The sequence below is a fragment of the Sciurus vulgaris genome, assembly GCF_902686455.1.
Source record: "Sciurus vulgaris genome assembly, chromosome: 7".
NCBI lineage: Eukaryota > Metazoa > Chordata > Mammalia > Rodentia > Sciuridae > Sciurus > Sciurus vulgaris.
This window is the reverse complement of record NC_136467.1, coordinates 125,031,710-125,051,132: the sequence shown is the minus strand read 5'-3', so window position 1 is coordinate 125,051,132 and position 19,423 is coordinate 125,031,710. Positions and strand designations below refer to the sequence as shown.

Here is a 19,423-nt window from a genome sequence, read left to right as displayed (position 1 = left end):
CACGCTCCGGGCGGGGGTGTGTACCGGAAGTCGCCTCCACTTCCGCCCATTTAGGGGCGGGCCTTGCTTGCAACTACTCGCTGCCTTCCAAGTCTGCGGGGCGTCTGTCCTGGCTCCGGGATGTTGGAGACTGAGCGACTTGGTGAGGAGGAGGGAGGTGGAATGGAGTCGTAGACAGGTAATGAGCCTTGACCCTTGACCTCTGACCTTTGCCCTATAGTGCTGCCTCCCCCCGACCCCCTGAATCTGCCCCTTCGGACCGTGGAACTGGGATGCACAGGGCGTTGGGAGCTGCTGAACGTGCCTGGGACTCCAGAGAGCACCGTGAGTGACAGTTGACCCCAAGTTTTGACCCGCATTAAGCCTAAAACTTACGCCCTTCTCAGTAGGATCTAGCATGACCCTGCTCTCCTGTGCCTGGCCTCTGTCACCCTGCTGGTGCTGGACAGATTTTAGCTCAGTGGACCTGTAGTGGGTCAGAGCCCATCTGAGGATGGTACTGGGAGTGCTGGAGATACCTTAGTTTTGAGAGATGCTCTTTGAAATGTGTTTTTTTTCTTGGAGTTCCCTGTACTATGTCCAAGAACCAGTGCACTTTGTGGATGAGCTGTTATCTTTTGAGCCCATCTCTTTATCCTTAGATCTGGCATACCTTTTCTTTTTCTTTTCTTTTGGTACCAGGAATTGAACCTGAGTCATCCCCAGCCCTATTTTGTATTTTATTTAGAGACAGGATCACACTGAGTTGCTTAGTGCCTTGCTTTTGCGGAGGCTAGTTTTGAACTTGAGATCCTCTTGTCACAGCCTCCCTGGTGGCCTGTGCCACCAGCCTGACCTGGCATGCCTTTTCTAAAACTAGTGATTTTCAAGTTGAAGCATACTTCGTGATTATCAGGAGAGCTTTTAAAAAATGCAACTCTTTGGTGTAAACGAATGTGAAATCCAAAGTCTGTTCCCCAGATAATTCAGTAGTAGGTAGAGTTTGGACAACTTTTGGTTGGAAAATATTGCTTCAGCCTGATGATCCTAGTCTGTCTGTTTGGAACATCTACTATTTCTGACCTAAACACAAATCCCATCACCTCTTTTGTTTGTTTCCTGACCTACTGTCTCTCATCTTGCCCTGGTTCCAGCTTCCCCATGGCCTTCCTCCCTGTGCCCCAGATCTGCAGCAAGAAGCAGAACAGTTGTTTCTGTCCTCGCCAGCCTGGTTGCCACTGCATGGTGTGGAGCACTCAGCTCGGTGAGGAGTCTGGAGAGGTCCAGACTAGGGAGATGGGTCAATGAGGGAAGCTGGGGCAGGGAGAGAGAAGACTTGAAGATTACTTTTCTTTCTTTTCAGAAAATGGCAGAGGAAGACAGATCCCTGGTCACTTCTGTTTGCGCTGGGGGCTCCAGTTCCATCCGACCTTCAGGCCCAAAGACACCCAACGACAGGCCAGATACTGGGCTATAAGGAGGTAAGAGGTCAGGGGCTTCCAGAAGTAAAATTGGGAGAAGAGGATCAGAGGCAAGATCAGCCTCACTGGGGCTCTGATCTCTTACTTCAGGTCCTGCTGGAGAACACAAACCTGTCAGCCACAACCTCCTTGTCTCTTCGCCGGCCTCCAGTGCCAGTCTCCCAGTCTCTATGGGGGAATCCAACACAGTACCCTTTCTGGCCAGGTGACTCTTGTGGAGATAGGGTGGTAGGAGATGGAGTCCTTAGTCTCTAGGGAAGAGTTCCCCACCCATTCTGTTTTGCTCATTCCATAAATCCCTATCTCCCTACCCTCTTAGGTGGGATGGATGAACCTACCATAACAGATCTGAGCACTCGTGAGGAGGCTGAGGAGGAGATAGACTTTGAGAAAGGTAAGATGGGGCTCTGCATCTAGGCCCTGAGGAGGAGGAGCCCAGGCAGCCCTGTCATTAGGCTGCTGGTAGCCCTTCCATGTTTTTGTATATTATGAAAAGCCACCCCCCCCACAAACAAAGGGAAAAGTGTCCTTTCAATAACAACCTTTATCATCATCTGTTGGGAAATGGTCATAGCAGATATACCCATCTATAACATCTAATTGGCAGACATCTGTGCTATCTGATATATAACTTATATAACAGCATGCAGTAACCTTGATTCTGTCTCTTTACTCCTGGCTTCCAGATCTTCTCACTGTTCCACCTGGCTTCAAGAAAGGCATGAACTTTGCTCCCAAGGGTGAGTTTTACAAAGTTTTGCAGTGGCACCCTTCCTTGGACAGTGATGGATATGACAAGGTTGCTTTTCTGCTTTGCTTCTCAGATCACCCAGCTCTAGCTCCTGGGCTGCTCAGCCTCAGCCGTCTACTGGAGCCTCTAGATTTGGGAGGGGGTGATGAGGACGAGGTTGAGGCAATGGGACAGTCAGAGGGTCCCGGAGGAGACAGTGTTTCAGCTTCTCCCTGCAGTGCTCCCCTGGCCCGGGCAAGCAGCTTGGAGGACCTAGTGTTAAAGGTTGGTGGTTCTGGGCAGTGGAGGCAAGAAAGAAAGGACCTCACCATAGGGAGGGTGGGATGGCTTGGTTGGGTTGAGGGGACAAATGGAGCTTCTTTGAGGAGGAATGGTCTTTGAGAGCTCTTTGGCTGTACCTCTGTCACTCCTGTCCCTGATTTTTCTAGGAAGCATCCACAGTCATATCCCCCCAAGAGCCTCCCAAACCTCTACCTCAGGAGCAGTGGGCTATTCCTGTGGATGTCACCTCCCCTGTTGGTGATTTCTACCGCCTCATTCCCCAGCCAGCCTTCCAGGTACTGCATCTCAGTTCTCACATACTCTTCTGTCTCTGAGTGACTCAGACTCTGGCTCCATGTCCCAGCCTACCCCTTGTCTTCTTTCTCCACAGGAAGCCTTGTACCTTTCCAGACCAGTGTTGGTCCTCAGTCCCAGCCTCACCCCACTCTGAACTTTGTCCCTTTCTCCTGTATGTCCATGAGCAGGAGGCCCCTTCTTCAGCCCATCAATTTCTCTCTCTCACAGTGGGCGTTTGAGCCAGATGTGTTTCAGAAACAAGCCATCCTGCACTTGGAACAGCATGACTCTGTCTTTGTAGCAGCTCACACATCTGCAGGGAAGACAGTTGTGGCTGAATATGCTATTGCTCTGGCCCAGAAACACATGACTCGGTATAAGTGCCCTCTTCCCCCTTCACCATTCAGCCCTGTTTTTTCTTACATCCTTTCTGGACCTCATCTTTTCCCCCACCTCTCTGCCTCATCCTTTATGAAGGAGGTTCAGGAGAGAGACTGAGATGGGGCCCAGAGAGAAATGAGAAGGTGTGGTGGGGAGAAAGTTTAGAAAGATGACCTGGGCTATAGGAAGGGGTGGGAGACAGAATTTTTCTGGATTCATATGAAGGAGTCTGTGAGGGCATTTGGGTAAAGAAGGGGAGCACCAGAACCTCTGGGGTGTAGACTTGGGAAGGCTCAGCAAAGCAGAGCTGGTGCTGACCCTGGGTCTGTGTGAGACTCTGGCTGACTTTACACCTCTTCCCAGCACCATCTACACTTCTCCTATCAAGGCCTTGAGCAACCAGAAATTCCGGGACTTCAGAAACACATTTGGGGATGTGGGACTGCTGACTGGGGATGTGCAGCTGCACCCAGAGGCCTCCTGCCTCATCATGACGACAGAGATCCTTCGGTAAGAAAGGAGGACCCAACGTGGTGGGTTTTGGGTAGGCAGGTGAGGCTGCTTTGGAGAGCAAAGGTAAAGATGGGAGCCTCTGAGGAACCAGCTCTCTACTCTTTTCCCCAGCTCCATGCTGTACAGTGGCTCCGATGTTATTCGGGATCTGGAGTGGGTCATCTTTGATGAGGTTCACTATATTAATGATGCAGAGGTAAGAAGCATGGAGTCTCCTATGGGGCTAGTGGACAGCTTTCCTATTTCACATACCCTGAGGAGCTTATTGCCTTCCTGCCCCTCAAGGAACCCTGTGTCACATCCCTGGGGGCAGAAAGTTAGCTCCTCTGTGGTCCCTATGACCAGTCTTCCTTTTCCATGCCTAGCGTGGGGTCGTGTGGGAGGAGGTGCTCATCATGCTCCCCGACCATGTCTCCATCATCCTTCTGAGTGCTACTGTCCCTAATGCCCTGGAGTTTGCTGACTGGATTGGGTGAGATGTGTGTTCTGGGGTGCTTGGGTGAAGGGGGCTATAAAATTCCTTGATTGGGAGCTGGGAGTACTAAGGATACCACAGCAAGGAGAGGGTCAGGTCTTGCGGGTGACTGTGGGATTCCCCTTGGACCCAGAACACTTTGCATGTTGAGATGGGATGATTGGGGACATCTTTCCATTCTGGGTCTCAGAAGAGGCTGATACGGTCAGAGTGGGTAGGGACGTGTTAGAGATGGGGGTTCCTTTCTGCAGTCCCACCCTGACCTGCTTTCTCTTCCCTTCAGGAGACTGAAGCGTCGACAGATCTATGTGATCAGCACTGTTGCCCGCCCTGTGCCCCTTGAGCACTATCTCTTCACAGGGAATAGCCCCAAGACCCAGGGGGAGCTCTTTCTGCTGCTGGACTCTCGAGGGGCCTTCCATACCAAGGGGTAAGTCCAGGGATGGGTGAATCAGGTCTGGGCTCCAGCCAGACCTGATGGCTGCCCCCACTGCCACAGGTACTATGCAGCCGTAGAGGCCAAGAAGGAGAGAATGAGCAAACATGCCCAGACCTTTGGAGCCAAGCAGCCCACACACCAGGGGGGGCCCGCACAGGTGAGATTTGGGAGGGTTCCTATCTGCCAACATAGGTTTCTCTGCTATCCTTTCTTCCCTGATCCCCTAGGGACTTGATCTTGAACATTGAGTCCTGGCTAACTGATCACTATTTCACATTCTCCACTTTAGTTTCCTCTCAAGGACTCAACCTCTACCCCTTTTCCTTCATTCTCTAGGACCGCGGGGTATACCTGTCCCTCCTGACCTCCCTCCGCACCCGGGCCCAGCTGCCTGTGGTAGTGTTCACCTTCTCCCGGGGCCGTTGTGATGAGCAGGCCTCAGGTCTCACCTCACTTGACCTTACCACGAGTTCAGAGAAGAGTGAGATTCACCTCTTTCTGCAGCGCTGCCTCGCTCGTCTCAGGGGCTCTGACCGCCAACTCCCCCAGGTGCATCTGTGTGGAAACTGGTGAGATAAAGTGTTCAGAGGCCCATCTCTGACCATGGACCACCACCCCACCCTCACAGGTCCTGCACATGTCTGAACTCCTGCACCGTGGCCTAGGTGTACACCACAGTGGCATCCTACCCATTCTCAAGGAGATTGTGGAGATGCTCTTCAGCCGTGGCCTGGTCAAGGTACACATGTGGGAGAGAAAGGACTTCCATGGTACTAGGTAACCCACCCCTTAGGGGCAATCCTAAGGGCAGGGGTATAGAAGTTTAGGCAAGATAGTGCAGAACCTAGGCTCTAGATTCAGACTGCCTGGGTTTGAATCCCAGCTTCACTACATCCTCCCTGTGTACCTTGGACAAATTTCTTAACCTCCCTGAACTTTAGGTTTCTCGTCTTAAAATGGGGATGCACAGGATACTCAAACCATCCTCAGAAGAGAAACTCAAAATGCTAGTGACTATCTGAAAGTCACTAGAGCTGGGGATGTGGCTCAGTGATGGAGCACAAGTGATAGAGCACTTGCCTAGCATTCATAAGGCCCTGGGTTTCATTCTCAATGCTGAATAAAGATAAAAAAGAAAAAAGTAAAGAAAAAAAGTTATTAGTAATCAGAGAAACACAAAGTGAAATGCTTATAAGATATGACTTTACAGCTATTGAATGTAAAATTTAGAAACCTGGCTAATGCCAAGTATGGCCAGAGACGTGGGAGACTAGGAGTCCTTGTACCAGTTATAACCAGTTTGGAATGTACCCAGGCATTATTTTTTTCACCCTGGCACTACTTTTTTTAAAATAGTTTTTTTAGTTGTTGATGGACCTTTATTTATTCATTTATTTATATGTGGTGCTAAGAATTGAACCCAATGCCTCACACCTGCAAGGCAAACGTTATACCACCGAGCCACAACCCCAGCCCTCACCCTGACACTAAATTAAGCAAATGAATGCATGGCATGCATAAGGCTCTGGGTTTGATCTATAAATAAATAAATAAATAAATATTTTTTTAAAATTGCAAGTGCACATAACGAGATACAGTCTGAAATAACATATTTACACCAAGATACTTGTTAAACACATTGGAATCATTGCAGTGGGATATGCAGGCAAAAGAAAAGAAATAGGTAATTACATAAGCAAAATAAGGAAAATGATAGTATCTGTCCTATAGAATATTCTGGAGAGTTAAATGAGATTCTGTAAGAAATGACCTGGGACTGTGCCTCTGTCGACTTAGCCTTGATTACAAAGTGAGGTGGGTGTGATCATGGCTGAGGTGTGCACTGAGCATCTTTGCTGATCCTTGCTCTTCCAGGTCTTGTTTGCCACAGAGACCTTTGCCATGGGTGTAAACATGCCAGCACGTACAGTGGTATTTGACTCCATGCGCAAGCATGATGGCTCCACCTTCCGGGACCTTCTACCTGGAGAGTATGTACAGATGGCTGGCCGGGCAGGCCGGAGGGGCTTGGACCCCACAGGCACTGTCATCCTTCTCTGCAAGGGACGTGTGCCTGAGATGGCAGATCTGCACCGCATGATGATGGTGAGCAGGGGTGGTGTGAGGCCAAGACAGACAGGGCTCCAGCTTTAGGGATCTGCTGAATTTCCTTTTCAAACCCTCTGCTCCTTTCCTCTCTTCTGGCTTTTTTATTTTTCTTGGGAAAACCCAAGGTAGGAGTGAGGAAATCCAAGGAGGAGATTGAATGCCATCTGTTCTAGTTTATTCATGCTATGAATATTTAGCTAGACGGGGGCCTCTGAGAGTCTTTGTATTTCATTTTGCTCCCTCATGTCACAGAAGAGGTGAGCAGGTGGTTTGTTTAAGGCCCATGGTATCAGAGCTGGGATCAGATCTGAGTGGATCCAGTCCCCATAGGACTGGCAGAGTGACAGGTTCTCACCTGATCTCACTGACTTCTCTGGCCTGGCTCCAGGGGAAGCCATCCCAGTTGCAGTCCCAGTTCCGCCTCACATACACTATGATCCTCAACCTGCTTCGGGTAGATGCCCTCAGGGTGGAGGACATGATGAAGAGGAGCTTCTCTGAGTTTCCATCCCGTAAGGATAGCAAGGTGAGGAGATTAGGGTAATCAGTATACTGGGCAGTAAGTTGGACAAATCCAGGTCGAGAAAAGGTGGTTATATAGGCCAGGGGGGTGAAGGTGGGGGTGTGGCAGAATGGGCCTGAGGGACTTGTTTCAGAACTTTCCCCCTGCTGCTCAGGCCCATGAACAGGCTCTGGCTGAACTAACCAAGAGGCTGGGTGCCTTGGAGGAGCCTGATATGACTGGCCAATTGGTGGACCTACCAGAGTATTATAGCTGGGGGGAGGAACTGACAGAGACCCGGAACATGATCCAGGTAAGTGTGTGCCAGTGGGGAGATGACGGAGGGAGGAAGAGAATGGGTCACCCTGGGTGCTCCTGAACTTAGTCCCAGTGACACCTCCTTCCATATATCCCCTTGTGCACTTTCCTCTTTTTCAGCAACGTATCATAGAGTCTGTGAATGGGCTGAAATCTCTCTCGGCAGGAAGGGTGGTGGTTGTGAAGAACCGGGAGCATCACAATGCACTGGGTGTGATCCTGCAGGTGAGGATGATGGGTTTTGGAACCCAGAAGGTGGGAAGGAATGAAGGAACAAGCTCTAGCTCCATTTTCCTTGCTTGGCTGGGGGCAGGTTGCTGCCACCACAATGCTTTCATTTCCCCCTTCTTTCCTTCCCACCAATACCTCATGTCTACCTCCCCACACAAAGAAATATGCTGATTGGTTGGTACCCCTCCATACTGGTAGGCTCTGTGTGGTTGCTCCCTGATCCCAGCCTCAGGGTGGGCTTCTGATCTCTACCTTTGATGTCCATTCCTTACATTCCCCTGTCCTGGCCTTTCTACCTCCCTCAGGTCTCCTCAAACTCCACCAGCAGAATCTTCACAACCCTGGTCTTGTGTGATAAGCCTTTGTCTGAGGACCCACAGGACAAGGATCCAGCCACTCCAGATGTGCCCTACCCTGATGACCTTGTGGGCTTCAAGCTATTCCTGCCTGAAGGTGAATGAAGCAGTCTGGCTTCCTAACAGCAATGTGAGCTTGATGCCTGGCTCTGTGGCAGGGTCTGACCTGCTTTTCCTTTTTCACAGGGCCCTGTGACCATACTGTGGCCAAGCTTCAGCCAGGAGATGTGGCTGCCATCACCACCAAGGTGCTCCGGGTGAATGGTGAGAAGATCTTGGAGGACTTCAGCAAGAGGCAGCAACCAAAATTCAGGTTGGAGATGTTAGGGGTATCCTTTTCCCCAGAGAGGGACATGAAGTACCAGCTAGGGGAGTATACTTGGGAGATGCCCTTAGCCTGAGGGGGATCCCCTTGTCTAGCCTAAAGAAGTTCCTATGACAAAGAAGCCTCTTGCCCAGATCTCAAAACCTGTTCCCTCTTTAGGAAGGATCCTCCACTTGCAGTTGTGACCACTGCTGTCCAGGAATTGCTGCGTCTAGCTCAAGCCTACCCAACAGGACCTCCCACCCTTGATCCTGTCAATGACCTGCAGCTCAAGGATGTGTTGGTGGTAGAGGGTGGGCTTCGGGCCCGGAAGCTGGAAGAGCTGATCCGGGGAGCCCAGTGTGTACACAGCCCCCGTTTTTCTGCCCAGGTAGCTCTTAAGTGGAGAGGGGATGCTTTTCCTCTTTGTAGGTGAAGTGGCTTCCAGTGCTTGTCCTCAGTGCGCCCCTGCTGAAGGGGAGAGGACTGAGGGCTTCTGCCTGTGGCTTTCTGTAGTACCTGAAGCTGAGGGAACGAATGCAGATTCAGAAGGAGATGGAGCGGCTGCGCTTCCTACTGTCAGATCAGTCACTGCTGCTGCTCCCTGAGTACCACCAGCGAGTAGAGGTAGGATGGGGATGGGGGCAGGAGGCTAGTGGGGGAGACAATGGCAGGCTCCCCAACACCAATCCTCTTTCTTATAGGTACTCCGAACCCTGGGTTACGTGGACCAGGCAGGCACCGTGAAGTTGGCAGGGCGGGTGGCTTGTGCCATGAGCAGCCACGAATTACTCCTCACTGAACTCATGTTTGACAATGCACTGAGTGCCCTGCGGCCCGAGGAGATTGCAGCCCTGCTTTCTGGCCTGGTCTGTCAGAGTCCTGGGGACACTGGGGATCAGCTTCCAAGTACCCTTAAGCAGGTAGGGGATACCACCACTCTCCCTGGAGTGTGGCATTCCCAAACCCCAATCAGCTTTCCCCAGGTGATCACAAGTGCTTCTAAGAATGCACATAGCCTCTTCATCTGGGCCTCCCTCAGGAAGACAAGCCTTAACCTCCTTTCCCTTCTGCAGGGAGTAGAACGTGTCCGTGCCGTGGCAAAGAGGATTGGTGAGGTCCAGGTGGCCTGTGGTCTGAACCAGACAGTGGAGGAATTTGTGGGGGAACTGAATTTTGGGCTGGTTGAGGTTGTGTACGAGTGGGCCCGGGGCATGGTGAGTACCTGGGGCTTGGGGTTTTGTGGACAGCTGGCTGGTGAGAGGCTTCCTGGGCCTGGCATCTTCACACTCTTCTCCCCACAGCCCTTCTCCGAGTTGGCAGGGCTTTCGGGGACCCCGGAAGGCCTGGTGGTCCGCTGCATCCAGCGCCTGGCTGAGATGTGTCGCTCACTGCGAGGGGCAGCCCGCCTGGTAGGGGAGCCTGTGCTGGGCGCCAAGATGGAGACAGCAGCTACCCTGTTACGACGGGATATTGTCTTTGCAGCTAGCCTTTACACCCAGTGAATGACACCTGGGTAGAAGTGGAATAATAAAATATTGAACCACCACATGTGCCTGGGGTGTTGGACAAGATGATTCAGTTCAGAAGACACAGCAGAAGAACCACTTAGAAAGACTTTATTATCTGTGCAGATAGAATTGGCTCCTTGAAGCATCATTCTGTGGGGGAGGGTGTCTTGGGAACTGATGGGAGGTCCTGGGTCATGGCTTCCACATACCACATAGGCAGAAAGGCATAGGGTGCATCTTGATGTACAGACACTGTGACTGGACCACCAGGCTCCCAGGAGAAAAGGTGGACAAGCCTGGGGGCAGATGGGAGAGTGAGTTGAGGGCCAGAGGCAGAGCTCCTGGGATTTAGAGGGGGTATGCAGAGCTGAATGCCTCACCTGGAGTCATCCTGGACAACTGTGCTCTGGGCAAAACTAAGGAAGGCAGCACAGAAGTTCATGCACACAGAGGGATTCCAGCCATCACGGTCATTCTGGAGTGGCCAGAGGAGGAGAAGGCAGGTGAGGATGGGGTGGAAGAAGGGGAAGGCAGACTGCAGCCCTAGATGTTGGACCTGTGGTCTTGGTGCAGGGAGTAGGTCAATACAAGTGGGAATTGTGATATCATTGCCTTACCCTGACATGTTCAAACATCTCCATGGTAGGAAAGGTCTTGAGGGAACAAACAAAACCCTCTGGGTTACGGAAGCCAGCAACAACTTTTGGGACTCCTGGGAGGAATGACTGAGCCCACCATTTCAGAAGCTTGTGTCTGACAGGAAAGGCAAGGGGTCAGTGGGACCCCCTCCTCCACCCTCCCATTCCTCCCTCACCCTTAGGCCTCATCCTCCTCCCCAAGTCCCCTTCCCAGTCCTTGATCTGTCCACCCCATCCTAAACCTGTAGAAGCTTCTCCATTGTCCAGGGCTGTACATCTCCTTGGAGGTCTTGAGCTCCACATAGCAGGTGGGGGGCTGTGTGGATGGGGCCTGGGGGTCTGTGCAGTCTACCTCCCCTGAGAAGAGCAGAGGGTGGTTTCCTAGGCGGCTGCGTAGCACAGAGCAGAAGGCGATGTTGGTGTTAACCTCCCCAGAGGGGTCTGGAGAGCCTCCAGGTTTGTCTGCACAAGGAGAGAAGCAGCAGGAGGGGTGGGGGCATCTCAATCTCTGGGGAAAGGGAAAGGAACCACAGAGCAGGGGCAACTCTCACCTGCACACATGTACTGCTCAAACTTGTACCCCATGTACATAAGCTCCCGGAGAAGGGGTGGCCGAGCAAGCCTCTGAGCCCGAGCTGCAGGTGTCTCCACCTCACTCAGGTACAGTGTCCCCTGGAACCTGGAGGCTGCCAGCTGCCAGCCTTCCTGCCGTTCATATGGTGTTGTCAGCAACTTTGTCAAGTGTCCCCGCCATGTCACTATGGCCCCTGCCAGCCAGCCTGGACCCCTGAGAGGGAAAAGTTAAGAGGCCAAAGGTCTGACACAAATATTAGCTCAGCTCACTCCCCCAAGAATGGTTCCCTCTAAAGACTCATTCCCGCTCCAGCTTTGGCCCTCCTAACTTTAGAGGTACATTTAAGTCTCCAGATCTACTTGCGAGGTATGCTTCTCTCACCCCTCCAGCTGGCCTCGGTGTTCCAGAAGCCAGCGTAGCAAATGGTCCAGCCCCTCCCGGACTTCTTCATCCCGGGGCTGGTATCGATCAGGATAGCCATCTCTGAGGTCAAACTCAGGACCTGGACCGTTGGTGGGGGGTGGGCTGTAGTAGCGAAGGGCTCGGGCATCTCCATGGTATTGGCGTTGTGCATCCAGAGAGAAGCGGCCTAGTTCTGAAGGGCGCCGGTAGAAAGGAAAGGGTCCAGAGTAGAGCGCAGGCTCTGTGGGTAGTGAGGATGCTGAATAGGGAAGTTTGTTCCGAGGTTCGGCTACCTCGGTCTTTTCTGCTCTTCTCTTGGTTCCTCTGGGCTCCATAAGGTCCTAAGAGGGAAAAAGTCTCCTTTATACACAGTGGATCAGGACTAAGTGAGCCTCCTAACTTCTAGGTGTTGGCCTTGAAACTTGCAGGCCCAGCTCCTCGAAGCCAGCCCACCTTTTTCTTTGCCCTATTACCCAGGTCCTCCAAATGTAGTGAGGTCAGGAAGTCTGGACTCAGATCAAAGATCTGGTTACCTCAGAGTCCCCCAACCTTGTCTTCCACTTCCGCAAGGCTATGACGTCAGGAAGGCATATCAAAACCCGAAGAGCGATGCAAAGATTTTTTTTTTTTTTTTTTAATTTTTCCTTCCGATGACACAACGATTCCGGCAAACCGTCTGGCGGGGGCGGGAATGGGGTTGGGTAGCAGTGAGGTTTACACCAGGAATTTGAGCCCAACGTGGCCACAGGTGCGGCTCCGCGCCGTTCAAGTGTTCCGGGACAGGAGTGCTCTCGGCTGGAGCCAATCGGCGGCAGGCATAGGGCAGCTGCCGGCGGAAGTGGTGCTGGTATCCACCTCGTCTTGCCAAGGGCCCGACAGACAAGTGGACCCTTCTTCCGTCGTCACTTTGTGAAACCTACTGGGTCACCTGATCTCCAGAGGCGGGACTCCCAGAAACGTTGACGTCACTACTGTGCGCCGGAAACCTGGTTTCACGGCTCTCCGCTCAGTTTCTGCACCTTCTCGGGTACCACCCTAAAGTCCCGGGGTATGAGCCGGAAGAGACATCGCCTGGTCCCGGAGACTTTTGCATTGAAGAAGCGGCGGGAGCGAGGGCCAGTAGAAGCGGATCCTTTGAGGGGCGAGTCAGGTAACCGTGGCAGCACGAGGTGGGGCTGCAGACCCCAGCTGGGAGGGACCTCACCTCCGTTAGCCAGGTATTTGGAGAGACCCGCACCCCCATAGTTATTCCCAGCCTCCGCTTAGTTTCGTCTCAGTGACCCTGTCTCCCCGCTCAGGGTCTGCGCGCGCGGCGGTCGAGGAGCTAGTGCAGCTGTTCCCTAGAGGTCTGTTCGAGGATGCGCTGCCGCCCATCGCGCTGAGGAGCCAAGTGTACAGCCTCCTGCCGGACCGGACCGTGGCTGACCGGCAGCTGGTGAGGGGCATCAGGGCGACCGCCGGAGGCCCCTTCCCTGCTTCGCGGGCACTCTCGAAGGCCAGCGTCAGACAGAACCTCTATCGGTTCGCTAGCCATCCAACAAGCATTAGACCAAGTCAAGAAGACGGAAGAGCGAAGCTTTTAGGGAAGCATCATGGGGCACACATAGTTGGAGCATCCAGGCAGACGTCAGCTCACAACAGGCCTTGTCTGTCAGTGCTCTTTCAGTCTTACACTGAAGGTGATGAGCTAGTAGAACATGAGAGAGTAAACAGGAGAGAGAATGGCGTATGGGACGTGGTGCCGTGCCTGCAAAGCTATTGCAGCTGAGAACTGGTGAGGCCTAACTTAGGGAAGTGTGGTAGGTAGGGAAAGGGTGAGTGAGGCAATGTGGAGAGTGATGAAGAGGGAAGAATTCAGCGTAGCTCCCAGGTCTTTCAGATGGTTGGTGGAGTAGATGGAGGAGGAGCACATTGAGTTTTTGGAGCAGATGATACATTTAATTTTGTAATTTTGAGTTGGAGGTGTTTGTGGGTCATCCAGAGGCAAAAGTAGTAGTTGGATATGATAGTTGGAGAGAATTTGGAGACAGTGATAATAGAATTTAAAATCATGGAAGTGTGGATAGCTGGGACCAGTCCATGGATGGATGTGAGATCCAGTAGGAAAAGGAACTGATTTCTATCCTTTTTACAGAGTTTGAAAGGTGATGAAAGCAATAGCTGTTTCTTGGCAGAAAAATTCCTCTACAACACACACACACACACACACACACACACACACACACACAGGCACGTAGTATTATATATGATTTGTGGGGGAGTGTTTCACAGTTCCTCTGAGATCCAAGGTTAAAGACCCTAGGTTTAGAGTGTAAGATACTAGCATCATATCCACAATGCTGGCAACACGACTATTTAAGGCGGTGTTATTCAATGTGTGGCCTTATTTCTACCTATGTCATTAGGCTGCTAATTCAGAAAATAGAGGTTCTGGGATTCACCCAAGATTAATGAATTAAGGTCTCTTATAGTAATGGGATGTAGGGATATACATTTTTAAATTACTGCCTCAGGTGATTCTTAATTTGCCTTAAAATTTGAGATCCACTAATGCCTTAAAATTTGAGATCCACTAATGTAAGAGAAAGTAGAGGAAGAGGAATCTGTGAAAGAGGCTGAGAGGGAATTGCCAGTTAACAGGAATACATGAAGAGGCCTAATGTGAAAGTAAAGAGGTATTCAAGGAGGTGGGAGTACTTGGTAGTGTTAGAACCTGCAGCTCAAAGCAGTATTCTCTGAAGAGGTCAAGTAAAATAAAAACTGAAATCTGTATCCATTGGAGTTAGCTAGTCACAAAAAGAAGGAAGAAAAGGAGACTGGAGACTTGTACCAGTCTCATATGAGGAAAAAAGTCAAATGGAACTACTTTTTTTTTTTTTTTGGGGGGGTGCTGGGGAATCAAACCCAGGGCCTTATGCTTACAAGGCAAGCACTCTACTGACTGAGCTATCTCCCCAGCCCTGGAACTACTTCTTAAAAAAGATTCGTGATTTTTAGCCATATGTGGTTGTGACTTTGGAGCCTGAGGCAGGAGAATTGCAAGTTTGAGGACAGCTTCAGCAACTTAAGGAGACCTTGTCTTAAAATAAAAAATTGAAAGGGCTAGGAATGTAGCTTAGTGATAGAATGCCTCTGGGCTCAAAAAAAAAAAAAAAAATGTTTTAAATTTATTTATGTTAGCTTATATCTTTTATATCTTTTTAAAAATATTTTTAGTTGTAGATGGACACAATGCCTCTGTTTTATTCATTTATTTTATTTTGTTTTGTTTTTGTTTTTACTTCTACAGACTGCATCCAGACCCACTGCACACAAATGGGGCACATCACCTCGCCTCCACAGCCACTTCATTTATTTTTATGTGGTGCTGAGGATCAAACCCAGTGCCTCACATGTGCTAGGCAAGCACTCTACCACCAAGCTACAACCCCAGCCCCTATATCTTTTATATCTTGAAGGGAAATATAAACACCCAAAAGAAAATATAAACATACACAGAGAATTTATAAAATGTTTATAAAGAAATACCTCACCACCACCAGGCCACACTATAAAACATGACCGATATTGTATATCTTTCTCTGATCAAAATTCTTTATGTCCTTGGGAACTGGGAGTTGACCCCCACTAAAACTGCTATAATTATTCCTTTGGTTTTCTTTATGCCACCTGTGTATGTATTCATAAATACCATAGCTTAATTTTAGTATTGCCCCCCACCCCCTGCCTTTTTCAGTTCTAGGGATTGAACCCAGGGACCAATTTGAGGCCAGTTTCAGCAACTTAACAAAACCCTATCTCAAAATAAGAAATGAAAAAGGAGTGTGGTAAAGTATCCCTCAATTCAATCTCTATTACCAATATCCCCCTAAAAAAGAGAGAAAAAAAGGTGGATAGTCTTATTTTAACATAGAATAATTGTACACATTGCTAGGGTACGATATGACTATCTGATTCATTGTATACATTGTATAACCATCAGATTAGGATAATGAACATTTTTCTCTTCGTTTATAATTTTGTGTTGAAAACTTTCCAGTTCCTCTCTTCTAGTTCTTTATAAAATTTTTCTGTACTGTAGTCATCCTACCATGCTATAGAACAGTTATTCTGTTTATTTTAACTGTATTTTTAGCCATTAGAAAAGATTATCTTTTTTGATAATTCTACTATAAAAGTTTTCTGGTTCCATTTCAATTGTTTCTTTTGAGTTTTATTTCCTCTGTGCCCAGTTATTTTTTGCCATGTGTCAGACAGATTAGATTAGATCAGCAAATGCCCTCCATGCCCCACTTCTGTTGAGTTCTTGTTTTTGTTTAAATATTATATTGTCTGGTAATTTCTGTTATCTTCATATTTCTTTAATGTTTAAACAATTTAAAAATAATATTTTACTTAGTATTTTAGTTACTTTTCAACCAGTGGTTTGGTTCTTGCTGTATGCCTGCAAATAGGAATCCTAATTTATTTTTATTTCATTGTTGTTGTTATTTTCAGTACTGGGAATTGAACTTGGGAGCATTCTGCCACTATGCTATATCCCCTGTTCAGCTCTTTTTTTTTTTTTTTTTAAATAACAACTTTATTTATTTATTTATTTATTTTTATGCATTGCTGAGGATGCAACCCAGTGCCTCACTTGTGCTAAGCAAGTGCTCTACCACTGAACCACAAACTCAACCCTATTTTTAAATTTTGAGACAGGGTCTTGTTACCCAAGCTAGTCTCAGACTTGTGTTCCTCCTGACTCAACCTCTGGAGAGCTAGGATTGCAGGCATATGCCACTGCACCTGGCTATTTTTGCTTATTTTAAATATTTTTTCCAATACTTCTCCCTTCTTTCTGCCACCTGAAATATAGACTGTTGATTCCTTGAGGGCAGGGCCTATGTCTTAATCACTGTTTTATCTCAGTGCCTGGCAGAGAACTGGTCTTAAAATATATATATTGTTTGACAGACAACTGACAAGGCAGGTGAATGGGAAAGTGGGTAACTTGATAAAAAGGCTGCTTTAAAAATTTTTCCCTATTTAAAACAAAAAACAAACAACAACAACAACAACAAAAAAGAAAAACCAAACTTCTGGGCTGGGATTGTTGCTCAGAGGTAGAGCGCTTGCCTAGCATGTATGAGGCACTGGATTCGATTCTCAGCACCATATATAAATAAGTAAAATAAAGGTCCATTTACAACTAAAAATATACTTTAAAAAGACTTCTATGTAAACTGCTCAATTCAAGGCTTATATAGGACTTTCAAATAAAAATCTTAAATTATAGCCATTAAAAAAAAAAATAAGACTGCTTTGTGTACCACCTGATTATATCCCCATATATTAAAATGCCCCAATTCTTTCAAAGAAAATCTACTTTTCCCAAAGTGCCTAGAGTATAACAACATCTTACCCTGACCTCCTTTTCACTTCTATCTCTATGGAGACAGAAGGAGCTTCAAGAGCAGGGAGAAATCAGAATCATCCAGCTGGGCTTTGACTTGGATGCCCACGGAATTGTCTTCACTGAGGACTACAGGACCAGAGTATGTGTGGCTGTGTATGTGTGTGTCATGAGCAGAGGGAGGGCGAGGAAATTGGGGAATGGAAATTAAAATGATTTCCCCTATCCCAAGTCCCATGGAGAGGGTACGGGGCTCTGGTAAGTGGTAAAATGAGGGAGAGGGAGTGGAGAAATGGGGGGAGGAGGAATGGAGGAAGGTCCTGAGTAAGGGAAATCAGGAAGAGAAATGCTGTTCTGGGGCTGGAGATGGGTGGAGGGTAGGACCAGCCCATATCTTTAACCTTTGTTTCTAGGTCCTCAAGGCCTGTGATGGCCGACCATATGCTGGGGCAGTACAGAAGTTTCTGGCCTCAGTGCTTCCAGCTTGTGGGGATCTTAGTTTCCAGCAGGAACAAATGACACAGACCTTTGGCTTCAGGGATCCAGAGATCACGTGAGATTTGTAGGACCTCAGTCAAGCATCTGGTACCTCCCTGCCTTCCTCCAGTCCCATCCAAACTGTGTTTTCCTTCCTAGTAAACCTGCAAAAAAGGCTGACACTTCTATTTAATAAAATGATCTAAATTTGTACTCTTTCTTACAAGAGAAGAGGCCTTAACTTGGGTCCTTGAAAAAAATAGAATTCATGAGAGCTGTGACTTGACAAATACATAAGGGGCCTGGCAGAAACTTTAGATGTCTGATTTTAATTATGCTGGAACTAAGAAGATAGAGAATGGTATTAATAACAGGAAAAGAGTGGGCGGAAGGCAGTCCAATAGGGACAATGGAATAAACAAGGGCATGACAACCTTAAACAGCATGGTCTGAGCAGATACCTGCCCCAAGTTGGGTTTTCTTTTCTGGTCTCTGTCGGCATGGTTGCCCATATTTCTGGAACCTTAGTGCTCAAACATAAACAGATAGGGAGGACAGATGGTTTTTGGAGTCCAGGCCATATCTCTTCTGGTTTCCTACTGCCCTAGGCACCTGGTAAAGGCTGGAGTCTTCACTGTCCGTGATGCTGGGAGCTGGTGGCTAGCTGTACCTGGAGCTGGAAGATTCATCAAGTACTTTGTTAAAGGTAACTTGTTTGGACCCCAGTACTTAGCCTTTCAAGAATACCCTTTGGTGGCTCCTCAGGCCTGTAGGCCTTATTCACCTCTTCCCTTTCCTGTTCCACCTCTTCTCCAGGACGCCAGGCGGTCCTTGGCATGGTCCGAAAGGCCAAGTACCGGGAGCTTCTCCTGTCAGAGCTCTTGAGTCGGAGGGCACCTGCCACAGTGCGACTTGGCCTCTCATACCATGTACATGACCTCATTGGAGCCCAGCTAGTGGACTGGTGAGTCTTTCCCCTGGCCGGTAGGTGAAAGAGCAATGACCCAAGGTTAGATTTCTTCCCAACTCATGCTTAATTCACTATTAAAGCCCAGTTTCCCTCCTTTTCTGGGACCCAGGAACACCCCTTACCAAGTAGAGTATTCCTCACACCTTGGGCCTACGCTACTGACTCTAGTCTTATCTTTCTTCTGTATAGTGTCTCCACCACTTCTGGAACCATCCTTCGCCTGCCAGAAACGTGAGGATTCTGCGTGTTGTTGCTTACCTCACAGAGCGGGCTAGAGGGTCCTGGGGATTCTGCCCAGCAATGACTGATCCAGGGTCACCTTGGGAAGGCCTGAGAGCCAAGATGAATGCTGGGTTTGTGCATGCTGCTGCAAGCCTGGGTTCTTTCTTGTGGTGGGCTTTAGGCAATTTTCTCTGCCCTTCCATGAATCTGGAGCCAAAAACTGTGCCAGGGCCACCATGGCCACTGCCTGTCGTAAAAGAAGGTGCTATTTTTCTGTGTTGAAACAGGAAGGTGGGGAGGCTGGGGAAAGAGACAAGGTCCTGTGCTCTATATGTTGGATTGAAATTGCCAAATAAAATACTTCTGCTTTCTGATATTTTTTGGATGTCCTTTATTTTGTGTGACATGTGTTTGGGTATCTTATTTGGGGGGTAGAGAGAGGTAAAGCCTTAGTTCTGAGCTTTGCCCTATTGTTCACAGAGAGCAAGGGTTAACTCTGGTACTCAGGCCAGTTCTCTCTGTAGGGTGATGAGGGTGTACCCCATTTCCTAAACCACAGGATTTCTGTTAGGGCCTACAGAATGCAAAAGGCTGGGGAGGTTTATTTTGTGTCAGGGCAAAAGTAAGAGGCAAGGGTCTTAGAAGCCCATCCTTGTTTTGTTAGGCTTGTACATCTAGGCCACACTGGGCCCTCGTAGGCGTAGGAACAGGTGAGCGCAATTGTATGTGTACACACGTGGGTACACCCAGTTAGAGGGCAGTGTCCAGGCACCAGGATGAGGGGGGTTAACAGGGAAGGCAAGATTCATCTTTAGGCCAAGATTTTTCTGGATT

General features: G+C 48.9%; 3 protein-coding genes across 7 annotated transcripts; 2 read left to right on the top strand and 1 right to left on the bottom strand.

Moving 5' to 3' along the window:
* The first annotated feature begins 38 nt into the window (after positions 1 to 38).
* Positions 39 to 9,948, top strand: SKIC2 (SKI2 subunit of superkiller complex). Its single transcript, XM_079148543.1, has 28 exons — positions 39 to 142; positions 221 to 324; positions 1,134 to 1,243; positions 1,343 to 1,460; positions 1,551 to 1,665; positions 1,780 to 1,854; positions 2,147 to 2,200; positions 2,285 to 2,475; positions 2,640 to 2,768; positions 2,998 to 3,143; positions 3,514 to 3,660; positions 3,775 to 3,859; positions 4,029 to 4,135; positions 4,422 to 4,568; positions 4,638 to 4,734; positions 4,914 to 5,126; positions 5,206 to 5,316; positions 6,453 to 6,683; positions 7,075 to 7,212; positions 7,364 to 7,501; positions 7,627 to 7,731; positions 8,043 to 8,190; positions 8,280 to 8,406; positions 8,578 to 8,788; positions 8,914 to 9,024; positions 9,102 to 9,320; positions 9,474 to 9,614; positions 9,702 to 9,948. The coding sequence occupies exons 1-28, from the start codon at positions 121 to 123 to the stop codon at positions 9,900 to 9,902; spliced, it is 3,741 nt and encodes a 1,246-aa protein (XP_079004669.1). The 5' UTR covers positions 39 to 120; the 3' UTR covers positions 9,903 to 9,948.
* A 51-nt stretch (positions 9,949 to 9,999) lies between these two features.
* Positions 10,000 to 12,410, bottom strand: DXO (decapping exoribonuclease; the record flags this gene model as incomplete). 4 transcript variants are annotated; one of them, XM_079148552.1, is made up of 7 exons in its annotated part: positions 10,000 to 10,204; positions 10,289 to 10,383; positions 10,526 to 10,661; positions 10,789 to 10,903; positions 11,098 to 11,333; positions 11,502 to 11,863; positions 12,056 to 12,410. In XM_079148552.1, the coding sequence occupies 6 exons, from the start codon at positions 11,855 to 11,857 to the stop codon at positions 10,054 to 10,056; spliced, it is 1,089 nt and encodes a 362-aa protein (XP_079004678.1). In that variant the 3' UTR covers positions 10,000 to 10,053. The 4 variants fall into 4 exon arrangements, with proteins under 4 accessions (XP_079004678.1, XP_079004676.1, XP_079004677.1 ...); XM_079148550.1 differs by having other exon boundaries at positions 10,789 to 11,008; positions 12,056 to 12,408; XM_079148551.1 differs by having other exon boundaries at positions 10,789 to 11,008; positions 11,502 to 12,408.
* Positions 12,411 to 12,416: 6 nt separating this feature from the next.
* Positions 12,417 to 18,965, top strand: WHR1 (winged helix repair factor 1). Of its 2 annotated transcripts, XM_079148576.1 has the most exons (7): positions 12,473 to 12,672; positions 12,821 to 12,957; positions 16,967 to 17,062; positions 17,334 to 17,473; positions 18,006 to 18,103; positions 18,214 to 18,361; positions 18,557 to 18,965. In XM_079148576.1, the coding sequence occupies exons 1-7, from the start codon at positions 12,573 to 12,575 to the stop codon at positions 18,600 to 18,602; spliced, it is 765 nt and encodes a 254-aa protein (XP_079004702.1). In that variant the 5' UTR covers positions 12,473 to 12,572; the 3' UTR covers positions 18,603 to 18,965. The 2 variants fall into 2 exon arrangements, with proteins under 2 accessions (XP_079004703.1, XP_079004702.1); XM_079148577.1 differs by lacking the exon at positions 16,967 to 17,062 and having other exon boundaries at positions 12,417 to 12,672.
* Positions 18,966 to 19,423: the final 458 nt, after the last annotated feature.